A 15272-nucleotide genomic window follows, 5' to 3' on the forward strand; every position below is an offset into this window, starting at 1 on the left:
AGGAAATTGTGGTCAGGAGAAATTAGTGATTCTGTTAAGTCAAAATTAGAAGCAGAGTCAAGGTCTGTCGTGAATTTCATCCTAATATGAATATCTGCTTAACGAAAATCTTCAAGTGTGTTGAAGTTTTCAAGTGTTCTTATCCCCGCAGTACATCTAGGATTACCACGCCATGTTTCAAGGGCCTGTAGTTCTTGTGTGAATAGCAACTTGGGTAATGAGCTGAGCAGTATGCATTCTTAATTTATGCCTTAACAACTCTGATTCTGTAATGAATGGTTTGCTTACAGTCGCTTTAATATACCTACCTTCTTGGCAGTTCATTCTGGGAGGAATAGTTAAGTGTTTAAGTGAAGCAGGCATGGTAGATACAACACTTAACAGTTATGTGTGTCTTTGTTTTTAGCATCAAGCATTGCACGATTCTCTCGAATAATGTAGATCACCTTTTACTGAATTTAACACTGTCTGATATCATGGTCTCCCTGGCAAATGCCTCAACTTTGCAGAAGGATTCCAGTTGGATAGAAAGGATAAGGAAATTTGTAACAGAAACCCTTGAAGATGGTTCTAGGCTAAACAGTAAGCAGCTGAACAGATTGCTTGGCGTCTCCTGGAGGTTAATGCAGATACAGTCAAACAGAGGTGGGTGTCAATGCTCTGTCCTTACTTAAGAGAGGGGCTCTTATGCATACTATTAATATTGAGAGTCTAACTTTGAGTTCATAACTGTCAAACATTTCACATAGTCATTTACGTTCAAGCCATAAAAGGTAGCCAGCATAATCATGAAGGAATGTCTACTTGAACCCTGATGGCTGAGAACACCCCCTTTTCAATGGGTAGGTCCACTTTGAAGCTGATAGGTAGGTTTTCTACTAGATTACATAGTTGGAGTGAAAAGAGGTAAGTTTTATTAAGAGGAAATGACACTGAGCCTAAAGATGAAGAAATACTCTTTTCTGATCTAATTTGACTAGAAATTGGTGGATCCTTATCTCTTTACCTTTCTTGTAACTTGAAGTTATGTTGCATTAAGTCAGTTTTTAGTGTGACTTACTAATTCTTTTCATTCAAGCAGAACTTTGCTGTTTGGTTCCTGGCTTATCCACTTTTCTAGTATTGTGGTATTTGTTGTCCTTTCCTAGGTTTGTTGTCTCTTAGGAAAATTTGTACTGTAATCTCTGGTTTGACTTTTTTATTAGGCCATTGATGTAGGATTTTGATGGTAGTCGTCAGTTTGTGGCTAAAATCTGCTTCCTCATAGGAACAAGGTGCTTCTGTGCTTTTTAGAAGAATTACGGCGCTGGTGAAGAAACATTTTGACTCACATGCGGTTGTTTTCTCTTGTTTCTTAGAGGCTACAGAGTCTCTCATAAAGGCAGTTTATACATTGTATCAGCAGAGAGGCCTTCCCCTTCCAGTTCGGACTTTGTTACTGAAGTTTTTCAGTAAAATCTATCAAAAAGAAGAACTGAGATCTTACAGAATCCGGTACAGTTCCTTTGTTATTTTGCTTTTCTTTTTCTTACCAGGTTACTTTGTAATCTGTATGAATAAGATGATAGGGTGATTAAATCTTTGGAGAAATTCTTCTTTTTATACTTTTTGGTTTCATTAAAAAAAATTTTTTTTTAATAAAAAGGCATACATAATAGTTCCAGTAACCTTTATACACATAACTGAGAAGGTAAAAGTCTCTTTGAGCATATATTTCCACTTGTCTGCTTAACAGCTAAAGGACAATTACTGGAACCACCTGTAGCAGCCTCAGATTTTTGTTTTGCTTCCCATAAAAATTGTGGAGGTTTAACCTCCGGCACTTAGTGACATATTGGGACATATGGTATAAGAATGAGGGCAGTAGAAGAGGAGAGGTGTACAACAGGTGAAGGAGATTAAAAGGTGCAAACTTAGTTATAAAGTAAATAAGCCATGGGGATATAATACACAGCATAGAGAATATGACCAGTAACTTTTATTAGGACAGGTGGTTACTAGGCTTGTGGTGACCATTTGCAACGTGTACAGATGTCAGATTATTATGTGATAGATACCTGAAACTAACATAATATTAGGTGTCAAAAATGTTTCAATAAATTTTTAAATGACGGTATCTTAAAGAGCAAAAGTGTCCGGCTTGGTTTGGTGCTGTCTCGTGACGCAGACAACACGAAGAGTAGAACTCAGGAATCAGTCTTAGATGTGGTGAGTTTGATTTACTTGGGATAGTCTGGAAGAGATGATTGGGTGAAAGATAACGAGATTTGGGGTACCTCAGCATACACAGGTAGTTGTTGGAACATATTCGAGTCTTTACTCTGAGTCAGGTGCTTTTCTTAATTTTTCAGTAATTCTCATACTTTGATGTAGGTACTGTTGGTTTCTGCCTTATAGAAGGAAGCTTAGGTTAAATAAGTTGGTGAGTGTCATGCTGTTAAAGGGCAGCCAGACTGAGACTTAAGTTCAAGTCTGTTAGACTCCAAAGGTCGTGTGAAATCACTGAACTCTTGGGGGACAGCAAAAGTGATTGCCGTGTCCAAGATGAGACATTAGAGAGTGAGCAAGTATGTGCAAGAACGGAAATAACCCAAGTTTGAAGCCACTTAATGTGGGGGCACCCTATACTGAATGCATCAATGACTTAATATAGTAAAATAGTCATTACGAATTAGTGTAAATAGTTCACAAGCTAAGTAGAGCCTGTGTCCTTTAAGATAAAATTACAACGTACATAGTGCCCCAAATTACATAAACTTTTAAAATACAGTGGGTAAAACCTTAGAGAATACTATAGCTGAATAAATGATGCCAGCCATCTTATAGGCTCTCAAATGTTTAAATAAATGTGGTGTATTTCCCTTTTCTTTGATGGCCTTAGATACCGTAGTAAAGTGTTATCACGTTGGTTGGCTGGTTTACCACTGCAGCTTGCTCATCTTGGCTCCCGAAATCCTGAGCTTTCAACACAGCTTATTGACATTATCCATACTGCTGCAGCCCGAGCAAATAAGGAGCTACTCAAAAGTTTACAAGTGACTGCCCTCCGAATCTATGGTAAGAGTTTTGTTTACCTGTGTAAGTAATAATCGGTCTGCCCCGACTTAAGAACGATGTTTCAAAGGGGAGATCTTTAGGTTTTACTTTTCCTTCAAATTATACATTAATTGTACCATGGTAAAATGAAGAAAATATCAAACAGTAAATTCATTTTCAATAGTATTACTTAATACAATAGTTTTAGAAGATTAAAGGTTATAGATGTTTTTTCAGATCTTAAATTCTCTTTTAAGCCATGAAATTCACAAATTCAAAACTGGTCAGGTATTTTTACAGAATTCTTTTGAAACTTTGATGGCAAATTTTACTTACTTAATCATTATTGAGATCTTGTATGGCTTTCATATATTAATGTTTTACTCACCCATAAAACCTTTTCATTCTTTAAGCAAAAATATCAATAAAAATATACTGACATATATACATATGTATAATTAGTATTTATTATTAGGACACAATTCATATACCATAAAATTGGCCATTTTACACTGTGCAATTCATTAATTTTTATCATATTCCCAAGATTGTGCAATAGTCGCTATTATCTTATTCCAGAATATTTTTATCACCTCAAAAAGAAACTCTACCATTAGTAGTCCGTCCCTATTTCCTCATTTCTTCCTTCTTCAGCTCCTGGCAACCACTGCTCACCATTTCTGTCTCTCTGCATTTGCCTGTTTTGGTCATTTCTCACAGATGACATTGTGTGATGTGGATCTTCTCAGTCTGGCTTCTTTCCCTTAGCATGTTGTTCTTAGGATTCATTCATGTTGTAGCATATACAAGTACTGTATTTCTTTTTAATGCTGAGTAACATTCCACTGTTGAATATACACCACTTTATATTTACCCATTTATTAAGTGACAAACGTTGGTTTGTGTCTACCTTTTGTGTGTGGTACTTTAAAATCTGTATTTTTCAGTATTGCTTATATGTAGGAGCGTGTGTGTATACTCAAATAAGTCTTTGGTTTTAAATTCAGTTCATGTCACTGTATGACAAAACCCACTACAATATTGTAAAGTAATTAGCCTCCAACTAATAAAAATAAATGAAAAATAAATAAATAAATTCAGTTCAGTTTAGTTGCTCAGTCGTGTCCAACTCTTTGTGACCCCATGAACCGCAGCACGCCAGGCCTCCCTGTCCATCACCAACTCCCGGAGGTTACTCAAACTCATGTCCATGGACTCGGTGATGCCATCCAAGCATCTCATCCTCTGTTGTCCCCTTCTGCTCCTGCCCTCAATCCTTCCCAGCATCAGGGTCTTTTCCAATGAGTCAACTCTTCTCATGAGGTGGCCAAAGTATTGGAGTTTCAGCTTCAGCATCAGTCCGTCCAGTGAACACCCAGGACTGATCTCCTTTAGAATGGACTGGTTGGATCTCCTTGCAATCCAAGGGGCTCTCAAGGGTCTTCTCCAACACCACAGTTCAAAAGCATCAATTGCTTTTGATCAAAACCATCAACTGTTCAGCTTTCTTCACAGTCCAACTCTCAGGTTCATACATGACCACTGGAAAAACCATAGCCTTGACTAGACGGACCTTTGTTTGCAAAGTAATGTCTCTGCTTTTTAATATGCTGTCTAGGTTGGTCATAACTTCCCTTTCAAGGAGTAAGCATCTTTTAATTTCATGGCTGCAGTCACCATCTGCAGTGATTTTGGAGCCCAGAAAAATAAAGTCAGCCACTGTTTCCAGTGTTTCCCCATCTATTTGCCATGAGGTGATGGGGCCGGATTAGCTTGATATTATAATTGTCCCTGTTTAGCAAAAGTGCTTGTTTTTTTACTGTTTTGCTTTGTTTCTAATACCTTTAACTCCATCAATTTTTATTTCAAATAACACATTTGAATGTTATGAAATCGAGTGTTAAATATTATCTTTAAATAATGATTGTATTTAGTCTTACTCTAGGCAGTACCTTAAGCCATACATACATGCTTTGTGATAAAATTTTTTTCCATGTAGTTGATATGTTAGAATTCAGCATAGCACAGTGAAAATGACCAGTCTGCTTTATTAATTCCTGTTGGTACATCTTTTAAAATCTAACTTGTCTTCCCACCTCACTAGACCCGCAAGAAGGCGCGGTGGTGGTTCTGCCAGCAGGGTCTCAGCAGCTGCTGGTCCAGCTTGTGTACTTTCTGCCCAGTCTGCCTGCCGCCCTGCTCTCCCGGCTGAGCCGCTGCTGTGTTACGGGGAGACTCGGCGCGGATCTGGCTGCCATGCTTGTCGGGATACTGCACATGAGGTAGCGCGCTGAAGTGAGCTGTGTTTCAAGTGTGTCACCTTCTCCCTCAGCCTTCCCCCGTCACTGGCCGTTTATGAACTGACTTTTTAAAAGGCCGCCCCTCCCTTCATTCGCTCTTCAGACAGCAGTTAAAACTGTTGCTGTTCCTGGGTGAGAGGAAGGTCGCTGGGGCAGGACCGCCCAGGTGGTTTGCTTAGCGGTCTGCGCTGTCATGGCTGCAGTCACTGAGTCCACGGGCTGTAGTCCACCAGGCGCCTCTGTCCATGGGGTTTTCCAGGCAAGGCTACTGGAGTGGGTTGCCGTTTCTTTTTCCAGGGGATGTTCCTGACCCAGGGGTTGAACCCTTGTTCTGCTACACCACAGGTGGATTCTTCACCGCTGAGCCATCAGGTAGAAACGTAGAGTGATGTGTGCAGGTGGATTGAAACAAGGGTTAAGATTATCAGAAGTGTGCAGCCATAGTAAGGATTCAGTGGCGGATGAGAGTGCTGTGTTTAGAAACCTCTGGTGTTATGAAATTGTAATACAGGTCTTCCTTTTTGGAAGGGAGCTCAGTTCAATGTAGGTGGTAAAATAAAAGCTTGCAGACTCAGACTCAGACAGGGAATCATTAAAAGGTCTTTGGGTGGGTGTGTGTGTGGCAAAATATACATAACCTAAAACTTCCCGTTTTAACCAGCTTTAGGTGTACAGTGAGAACTGTCTCGGGGCATTAAGTGCATTCACGCTGTTGCGGGACTGCTACCACTGTTCGCCTCCAGCACTGTGGTCGCTGCAGACGAAGCTCTGTCCTGACCATCTCCCCTTCTCCCAGCCCTGGTTTACCACTGTTTTCTCCTGGCTGCAGACGAAGCTCTGTCCTGACCATCTCCCCTTCTCCCAGCCCTGGTTTACCACTGTTTTCTCCTGGCTGCAGACGAAGCTCTGTCCTGACCATCTCCCCTTCTCCCAGCCCTGGTTTACCACTGTTTTCTCCTGGCTGCAGACGAAGCTCTGTACTGATTATCTCCCCTTCTCCCAGCCCTGGTTTACCACTGTTTTCTCCTGGCTGCAGACTGAAGCTCTGTCCTGACTATCTCCCCTTGTCCCAGCCCTGGTTTACCACCATTTTCTCCTGGCTGCAGACAAAGCTCTGTCCTGACTATCTCCCCTTCTCCCAGCCCTGGTTTACCACCATTTTCTCCTGGCTGCAGACGAAGCTCTGTCCTGACTATCTGCCCTTCTCCCAGCCCTAGTTTACCACTGTTTTCTCCTGGCTGCAGACGAAGCTCTGTACTGATTATCTCCCCTTCTCCCAGCCCTGGTTTACCACTGTTTTCTCCTGGCTGCAGACTGAAGCTCTGTCCTGACCATCTCCCCTTCTCCCAGCCCTGGTTTACCACTGTTTTCTCTTCATGATTTTGATACATTCATCTGTTAATGGATACTTGGTTGTTCTGCCTTTTGGCTGTTACAAATAATGCAGCTATAAACATTGGTGTGCAGATACCTGTTTGAATCCTTTTAATTCTTTTGGCTGTATACCCAGAAGTAGAATTGCTGGATCAAATGTTAATTTTCTGTTTAATTTTTCAAGGAACTACTTTCCAGAGTGTGACTGAACTGTTTTACTCTCAAAGGTCTTAAAACTAATAGTGTTTCATGTTGCTAGTGTTCAAAGTATCCTTTAAAATTTAATGTTTGTATCAGGCATAGTACTTTCACATTCAGCCATTTGTTACTGATTGTGGCTCAAAACCAGGGTCTGATACGGTTTTAGGCAGGAGTTGAATCTAGGCTGTAGCTGAAAAATTTAAAAACTAGCTTCTTTGTGGCTTCTTGTGCAGATCCTCTGTCCCAATTAAACAGGAATAGCTCACTTTATTAGTAGATTTTCTTTAGCTTTCTTTGCCAGTCTCTTCATACCAGGATAGGACGTATGTTTGAATGTTGTCACCCAAAGTGTGCTTCATAACTGATAATTACTTGTTCCTTTTAGCAAAAGAGAGCTGTTTGCAATATGTTGTCTATATGTGAAACCCCTCTTTGTCTAGTTCAGTACTAAATACCAGGTCTTTAAGAAATACAGTTTAACTTAAGTGGTTTCATGTCTGTTAACTTCCAGTAGAGGGCACTCTTTTCCCATGATAGAACTAGTGGAGGATCTGTTTTAACATTCATTTAAAAGCGACTTTTGAACACCTCTTAAAATTAATTCTCTTTAGAACTTGTATGTAGTATCTTTATTGGCATCAGTTATGATTGACTTATGCTCAATAACTTTGGTCAAGGATTTTTTCACAAGTCTTTTTTTACCTTTTTTTGTGGGTTTGTGGCAAGTACTGAGAAAACAATTTACAAGTAATGGTAATAGAAGTTTATAATCATCAAAAGCAAATTGTCACGTAGTTAAAAATGTACTAATCGCTTCTCGGCCTTTTGGCTAAGATCAAGTGTAAAAATGTACTAAGTTAAACTTTGCCTTTTAGCATTTGCACAGTCTTAGTAGACTTCTCTTTCTGTAGATGCATTGTCCCTATTCAAACTAATTTCTTTAAAAATTAAAACAAAATGGGGCCTTTTCAACGTTCCCAGGCCAGTGGTATTACTATTGCATCACTTTTCCTAGATTGAGAATTGAAGAATAATGTTCGGTTATTCTTAAGGAATGATGTTCTTCTAAGGAATACCGTTCCTTAGATGTCACCTGGGTTATTTCACGTCTTTGGTTTTCCCCTCCGTCCTTGATGCTGACGGTGAACCAGCCGGCTTTCTCACTGTCCCCCACCTGCACCATTCGCCTGAGGCGTACCGCTCCTCAGCTCCGTCTGTGCCAAGCACTGTCGGCAGGCTCCTTTTCCTGAAATATTCCTTTAATAATTTCTGATTTCCATCTGCTATATTAACAGGGCTCTGCAGCCTAGTTCACTCTGGGTATTAGTGTTCTGACACTGTTGTCTCCAGCAGGGGAAGTTCATCGGAGAGCAGGTCACCACCAGACCATCTCCGTTTGTTCAGTGTGTGAAAAACCCGTCAACTTAGAGCTGTTGGTGTTTAGTTTGTCTTAAAAACTGTACTTAGAATTGCTGTTCCTGCCTTTTTCACCATTCGCTTAGAGCTTTTTTGAGTTTTTCCTCTCCATCTACCTGTGTTGTTCTGCTGACCGTTACTCTTCTTACCCTCTCTGCCCCTAGTTCATTTACAACTGGTTTGGGGAACATAAGACGTGGGTGTGGAAACGTAGTCTACGCTGTTAGATAAAAATACCAGAGAAGGGAGAAGTTAGTGAGAAATTCAGCCTGGTTTTGAAGCAGGATGAATATGTGAGCTGGCCTGCCAGGAGCAGGTCTGGTTTGCTTCTGTTGTCCAAGCATAATTGATAATAGCATCCCTTCTAGTCTCAGAAGTGTTCTGGTGTGGCCAGTATATATGGTCATTGTAGTTTTAAGAACAGTGTGATACATTGCTTGTCTTTTGTCCAAACTAGATTTTTAAATGGATTTGCTACTCCTTTTAGCCATTGGACAGCACAGTTTTCACTGGGTTCAAGAGGATATTGGTTTCTTTTCTAATCACCATTTTGTACTCATTTCCATTGAGCATCTCTGACTTTTTATAACCTCTTAGCTTGTGATATTCCCTTTAAGCAAAGAGAAGTCCTTTAAGTGGGAGTGATTCAGTGAATTCAGAAGTGATTCAGAAGAATGTTTCCATTATTTTTAACTCCCCACTTTTAAGAATGTTAATAAATACAGTTATTTCAGTGGTTAAAAAAAAAACTTAAGTGCTTCTCGTTGAATTAGAAACTCCTAATTTTGTCTTGACATTTATTCAGATTTCTGTGATAAAAAATTGTCACAAAAAGCTATCCAAAAAGATAGCTTTTTGGATCTGATTATTCTCAGCTTTTTCTTTTTTTGCTGTATTCATGGTTGACATTTGCTGTGTTCCTTTTAGTCTTACCTTGAGGAGAGTTTTTAAAGGTATCACTGAAAACTGATCTCACAGCAGGAAGCAGATAATCTTCATTTAATGAGGAGCTGCTTTATGTTTAGCTATTCCCTTAAGTCCACTACCAATACTTCAGCTGCAATATTGTGACGTAGACTAGTTACAAAGCCTCGCAAAGTATAGGAGTGCATAGTTATTGCAGAGTGGCTTTAAATTGAAGTATTCTTTACCTAGTTAAGATGCTTTTGTTTAGGTAGGAAGCAGGAGCTTGTTTAAACTTAGTTCATTTGTATAAGCAAGGTAAAACTTTTTTTTTTTTTTTTTTTTAATAAAGATGAGGTAGTAAATACATAGCAGCTGAACCTACTACTGAAAAGCAGAACTTCATCTTGGCTCCTTGAATCTGAGTTTTGAGTGGTGTGGAAAAATCTTCCAGTTGTACCATATAAGTGGGCTGGTTATGCTTTTCAAGGAAACTTTACATCAATATATGTTAGAAGTTATGTTCTCCATATTATGATACTTGAACCCCCTTACATGTAAAGATGATACATGCTACGGATTTTTGTCTGAGCTCTTAAATTATACTTGTTTTCAATAAAGAATAGTCATATATTCTGTGCTTTATTCCTGAGTCTTCAAGTTGGTCACTTCTAGTACTAGGTCTCCATTGTTTATTATAGATCATCATTTTCTGGATGGAAGTCTTCAGTGAAAGAATGGAATGGAAGTGTTCAGTTAAACATCAGTAATGAGGACTATTTCAGCTTCTTATTTTCAACACTCACAGGTAACTGCACTGAACCGCCAAGTTAAGGAAAGGAAAAGAACCTAGTATGAAAATTCTCCTGAGATTTACTGTCTTACCTGTTTGGGTCTAAGTTTTGAACCTCACTGCATAGTTTAATAAGATGGTGAACAGAATATCCATTTTAAACATGTTTAAAATGTTCAGTGTGTTAGGAAAAACATCACGTTTTAGTTAGCCATATTTTGCTTTCCATTGATGTCAGAAAAATTAGTAAAATGAGTCTTGATGTGTTAGATTAGTAAGTATTATTACTGTTGTTTTAAATGATTATACTGTCTTCGGTAGTTTTGTTTTGTAACTGGATGATAAAGAGGACAGTGTTTGAAATTTTCTAAAGACTTAAAATTAAGAGACTTATTGAAATATGTTAAGTCAGAATCCAAAAATAGCTTGAAAAGTTCTGATAAGGAGCTGAATGTAGCAAGATAAATGTTATATAAAAGAAACGAGTAGACTTGTACGTGTTTGTTTGATAGTTTTGGATGTATGCCTGTGAGATGGATGTGAGGGCTTTATGTTTCAATTAGTAGTACCTGTCAAAGGGTCTGGTGGTTTTAGGAAACTCATTAGGAATCAATCAGGAGTGTGATATGGCTTCCAAACTAGATGATGGCTCTTTAGGGCATGTTCATGGGAGTACAGTGATCTGAAAACATCAAAGCAGGTAGCTAGGGTCAGGCCATGTTGTGCTGGTATTCTGATCATTCTAAGAGCTGTCTTTCAGGAGGGACTTGGGCAAGTTGTTTGTATAGGTCAGACTAGGTATAATAGACGTGGTAAGAGAATCAGAAATCTTATTATATAGAATAGGTAGAAGGAAGTACACAGTAATTGTTGAAGAAATAGACTTAGGAGGGATGGAATAGTTTTAAAACATTTGAAAGGCTATTATGTAAGAATACAGAGTTTGGTATATGTATGAAGGAGCATGTTGTTTTTCTTGTTCATTTGCTTTTTTAAACCTGACATTAATTAGAATGATTACGTCTTTCACATTTATTTAAGTATAAAGGTGGTAAAGCCCTCAGTTTAAGGGATATAATACTGTTTCTTGATGTATTACACATTTGATTCAGGTCACATCTTTGTGTACATAATTATATGAATTTTACTACATTGCTGGCATTTCATTTTTTAAAATAATACATAAAGTACAGAAATTCAGAGAAAGCAGTTAGCTTGAAGAATTTAACTTGAAGATACATGTCGTCTATTTTTTAAAAATTACTTAAGAATGTTACTTGCTTTGTGATTTAAATTGGATTTCTTTATACTCAAATTAGGGTTTTCAAAAGAGGAGCTGACTTGGCTTCAGAGCCTTCGAGGAGTGCCCCATGTCATCCAGACGCAGCTTTCCCCCGTGCTGCTTTACCTCACTGACCTGGATCAGTTTTCACACCATTGGGACGTAACAGAGGTAATGGTCCGTTTGGAAAGGCATGCAAGATTGTTAGAATTCAGTCCATCAGCCACCAATAGTTACTGTGTGTTAGCATTCCCTTGTGTAAGATGTTTTTAGAGGTTTAGAGCAGTATAAAGCACAGTCCCTATTCTGAAAGTGCATGTGATCCTTGGATAGGCGATGTGGATTCCTAAAAGAAGAGTGTTCATAAAAGTTATGCCACTAGAAGAGAATACATTAGCAGTTTGAATGATAGAGACATTTATTTTCTTTTTGCTAGTATAGGGTAAAAGGATAAATCCATTTATAGAAGAGAGGAAAGGCTTCATGGAAAAGGAAGAATTTTACGTAGATATTGAAGGATGGATAAGAGTTAAGTAGGATTTTGTATCCTTGAAGATGGGTTTTTCTAAACAGAAAAAATTATTTGGAAGTTCCTTTGGTTTTAAAGAATTAGTATGTAGTTTATCAAAGTTACATTTTAAACCCCAAATTTCCCTTAAATTTTAAAGTTCAACTTAACATCTTTTTAGATAAATACAGTAAGTTTAGGGAATCATTTTAAAAGGAGACTTTAATTATATTTTATCCCTTTTACAAACATATTTAAAACTTTAAAAAGCAGTTTAAATAACTTAATATATTCACTATTTGGTAAGTAGTTCAGTTTTCAGACAAACCTTTACAAATGTTATGGTAAATCTTAAAACATTTAATAAACTTACGCATGGTACATCTTAATATCTTAAGTTTCAGTACTGTTTATAGTGAAATTCAAATTAAAACTACAAATCTAGGTTAGCTGTTAATTGTGTTTTAAATTGAAATTATAGGGCTGATCTTTTACACTAATAGTCAAATTGTTTTATGTTACAAATATATAAATATGTAAAGCATCATAAATACTGGTACTAAGGATTTGAGTCTGTAAGATATTTATATATTAGTTAATTTCTTTTATTTATTTCTTCAGTTTCTTTCCTTGCATTGAAAGGTACTTGCCCAGTAGAATTGTAGTTGTGTCATTCCAAATAATGTTGGTTGGAACCTTTCTTGCACATTCGGAGGTTGTGTTCTGTGCTAGCTTTTTTTTTTTTAATGATTCATAAGGTTTTTGGTTAGGGCACTGACTGTATACTCTTTCCTTGTAACTCGTAATTGCTGGGCCTTAACCTTCTCAAACAAAAAATAACCTTTGTCAGTGTTCCCAACAGGGTAGGCTCTAGAACCTAAATCTGGTTTATTGCTATACCAATTGATTTTACTCAGCTGATCTATTGACTACTTCTTTCATTCTTTTCCAGAATACTCTTTACGTTCTTCCTGTATCTTAGGGCTACACCTTTTGTAGACGTTTAACACATTTCTCTCATGGTTTTGTTTGACTCTGATCACAATACTTAGGTCATGGCAGGGACACTTTCTTCTCTTTATTACCTACTGCCTAACTATGTTCATATATCGGCTTTCAAAAAATAGTGGATTTTAAACAGTGAAAACTAAGGAGTTGGGTAACCAACCTGCATATTTAATATCTGGCATTTTATCTTAATCCATAGTACATGAGGAGAGTGAGGCCTTGCACACTCCTGGATTGGAAGGGTTGGGTTTAGTGTTAGTAGTTGTTCTGTAAGATTGTCTCTGATGTTTTTAAACTACCTCATGTATGGATTGGGGAAAGCGTGGTATGGGGATTGATCAGTGGGCCCCAGATTCCAGACAGAGACTTGTTAAGTGTCTAGTTTGATAACTTGGACAACTCCAATAATCTTTCTCTGACAATTTTAATTTTTCAGAATCACGTCATCTGTGTAAAGACACAGATGTCATGAAAATGTGATCGGTTATATTTCTGAGTGTACATTGGCAAGGACATGTATTAAACTAAAAGGATGCTGTCTTTGAAATGTTAAGACATAAATTAGGAAAAATCTGAAAGTTTCTTTGTTAGTTTTTGAAGTTAAATGAAGATTCCAATTCTATTTTGGATAAAATTTGCCTTTAAGTTGGCCTTTTCATATGAAATTATTTGAAATATATGTAGTTTTTGACAGCCTTAGTGTAAAAATTGATTTTTTATTATTATTTCATTTGAAAAAGTTACTAGTCAATGGCGTGGGTTTGCTTGGTTGTTCTATCTGCTTAGTCTGAAGTTTTTTTTTTAAATCGGACCCTTTTTTTTCTGAGTAGATTTTCTTCACAAAGTATAATTTATTTACTTACCTACTTAACACATTTAAGAATTTATTTATGTACATATGGCAGTATGAGGTCTTCGCCATGTACAGGCTTTTTCCAGTTGCAGCAAGTGGGGATTACTCTCTGGGGCTGCTCTTCAGCTGTGGGATGCGGGCCCCTCTCTGCGGCGGCTCCTCTTGTTGCAGAGCATGGGCTCGAGGGCTTCGTTAGTTCTGGCACACAGGCTTAGCTGCCCTGTGGAACCTCCCCAGACCAGGAACTGAACCTGTGTCCCCTGTGTTAGTGGCAGATTCTGAACCACTGGACCACCAGGAAAGTCCCACAGGACAGTGTAGAAGAACAGAAGGATAGCAGTAAAAGTGTCCGTCCAGTCCCTGTCTGCCAGCCATCCATGTCCCTTCCTTACTTTCTAAATGTATTCTTTTGGATAACTTCTCTGTCTTCACAAATGATTATATATATTCTTTTGGCTTCTCCTTTTATAGACATAACATACTCTGATTTGGACCTTGCAGTTTTCACTTAGTATCTTCATGATCATTCCTTCTGAAACTGAACACTTCTTCTGAAACTGAATCACTTCTTCTGAAACTAAACACTGAAGGAAGAATTGTATGATCTTGCCATTAATGATGGAAATAGTAGTTAAAAGAGAAAAGGAATCTTTGGACAGAGATATAATTCCCAAATGGAAGTGTCTTTTCCAGAGCCAGTGCAAGGTTTTAAGGTTACTTTTAATTGCCATTTATAAAATTTTGAATGGTTTGAAAAGACTACTTTTTAACTAAATTCTGAAGAATAATAGTAAAACATTACTCTAGTTTAAGAAATAGAACATTTTTCTTTGTTTTTGAAACCTCTGATTTTATTAACACTTCTATGTGTGTGACATTTCTGTATAAAATTTGGTAGAAAATACTTCAATGTAGAAATTAAGTGTACAAAATCTTTTTTAAAAGTTTTATATTTTTAAAAAACTTAATTTCCACACTGTAGCAAATTGCCATGCCTGTTTTGCGATTGTGCACTGTGAAGTCAGGATTCTGATGTATGCAAATTTCGGTTAACACTAGTTGCAAAAGTGAAGACTGCCTGTATATATGTATGTTTGTGTGTCTCTGTATTTTTGTTTACTTTTATTTTGAAACAATCTCAGAGAAAAATTACAATTGCAGTACAAAGAACTTCTCTTTTCTTAAACTGTTTGAAAAAATGCCCATAGTCGATACTTTAGCATACAAGTAGACCGTGTTTTATTGTACTTGCAAGTTCAGTTTTTAGAAACGGAAGTTCTGCGGCAGCCCTGCACTGAGGGTGTCCGTCATCTTTCCAGTAGCATTTGCACACTCTGGGTCTCTCTGTCAGTTTGGTGATTCTCACAGTATTTCACACTTTTTCATTGTTATTTCTTAGAGTGAGCTGTGATCGGTGACCTTTGATAATGCTGTTGTCATTGTTTCGGGGTTTGTAATTAGTTGTAATCATGAACCATGCCCACAGGAGATAGTCCAGTGATCTTAGTGAAAATATGTGTGTTCTGACTGCCCCACCAGCCAGCCATTCCCTATCTCTCTCCTTCTCCTCAGGTCTCCCTATTACCTGAGACTCAGCA

At 37.8% G+C, this 15272-nt stretch overlaps 1 protein-coding gene and 1 pseudogene across 3 annotated transcripts in view; both read left to right on the plus strand.

Moving 5' to 3' along the window:
• The window catches only part of TEX10 (testis expressed 10), a 45785-nt gene that overhangs the window by 17134 nt on the left and 13379 nt on the right, over window positions 1-15272 (plus strand). For all 3 annotated transcript variants that reach the window (XM_043486636.1, XM_043486638.1, XM_043486637.1), the window contains 6 exons: window positions 407-645; window positions 1359-1494; window positions 2882-3057; window positions 5141-5318; window positions 9932-10038; window positions 11343-11476. In XM_043486636.1, the coding sequence (XP_043342571.1) occupies window positions 407-645; window positions 1359-1494; window positions 2882-3057; window positions 5141-5318; window positions 9932-10038; window positions 11343-11476 (970 nt within the window). The remainder of the gene's footprint in view (window positions 1-406; window positions 646-1358; window positions 1495-2881; window positions 3058-5140; window positions 5319-9931; window positions 10039-11342; window positions 11477-15272) is intronic.
• LOC122453410 lies at window positions 7721-7933 on the plus strand (annotated as a pseudogene).

This window comes from Cervus canadensis, chromosome 14 (genome assembly GCF_019320065.1).
Source record: "Cervus canadensis isolate Bull #8, Minnesota chromosome 14, ASM1932006v1, whole genome shotgun sequence".
Taxonomy (NCBI): domain Eukaryota; kingdom Metazoa; phylum Chordata; class Mammalia; order Artiodactyla; family Cervidae; genus Cervus; species Cervus canadensis.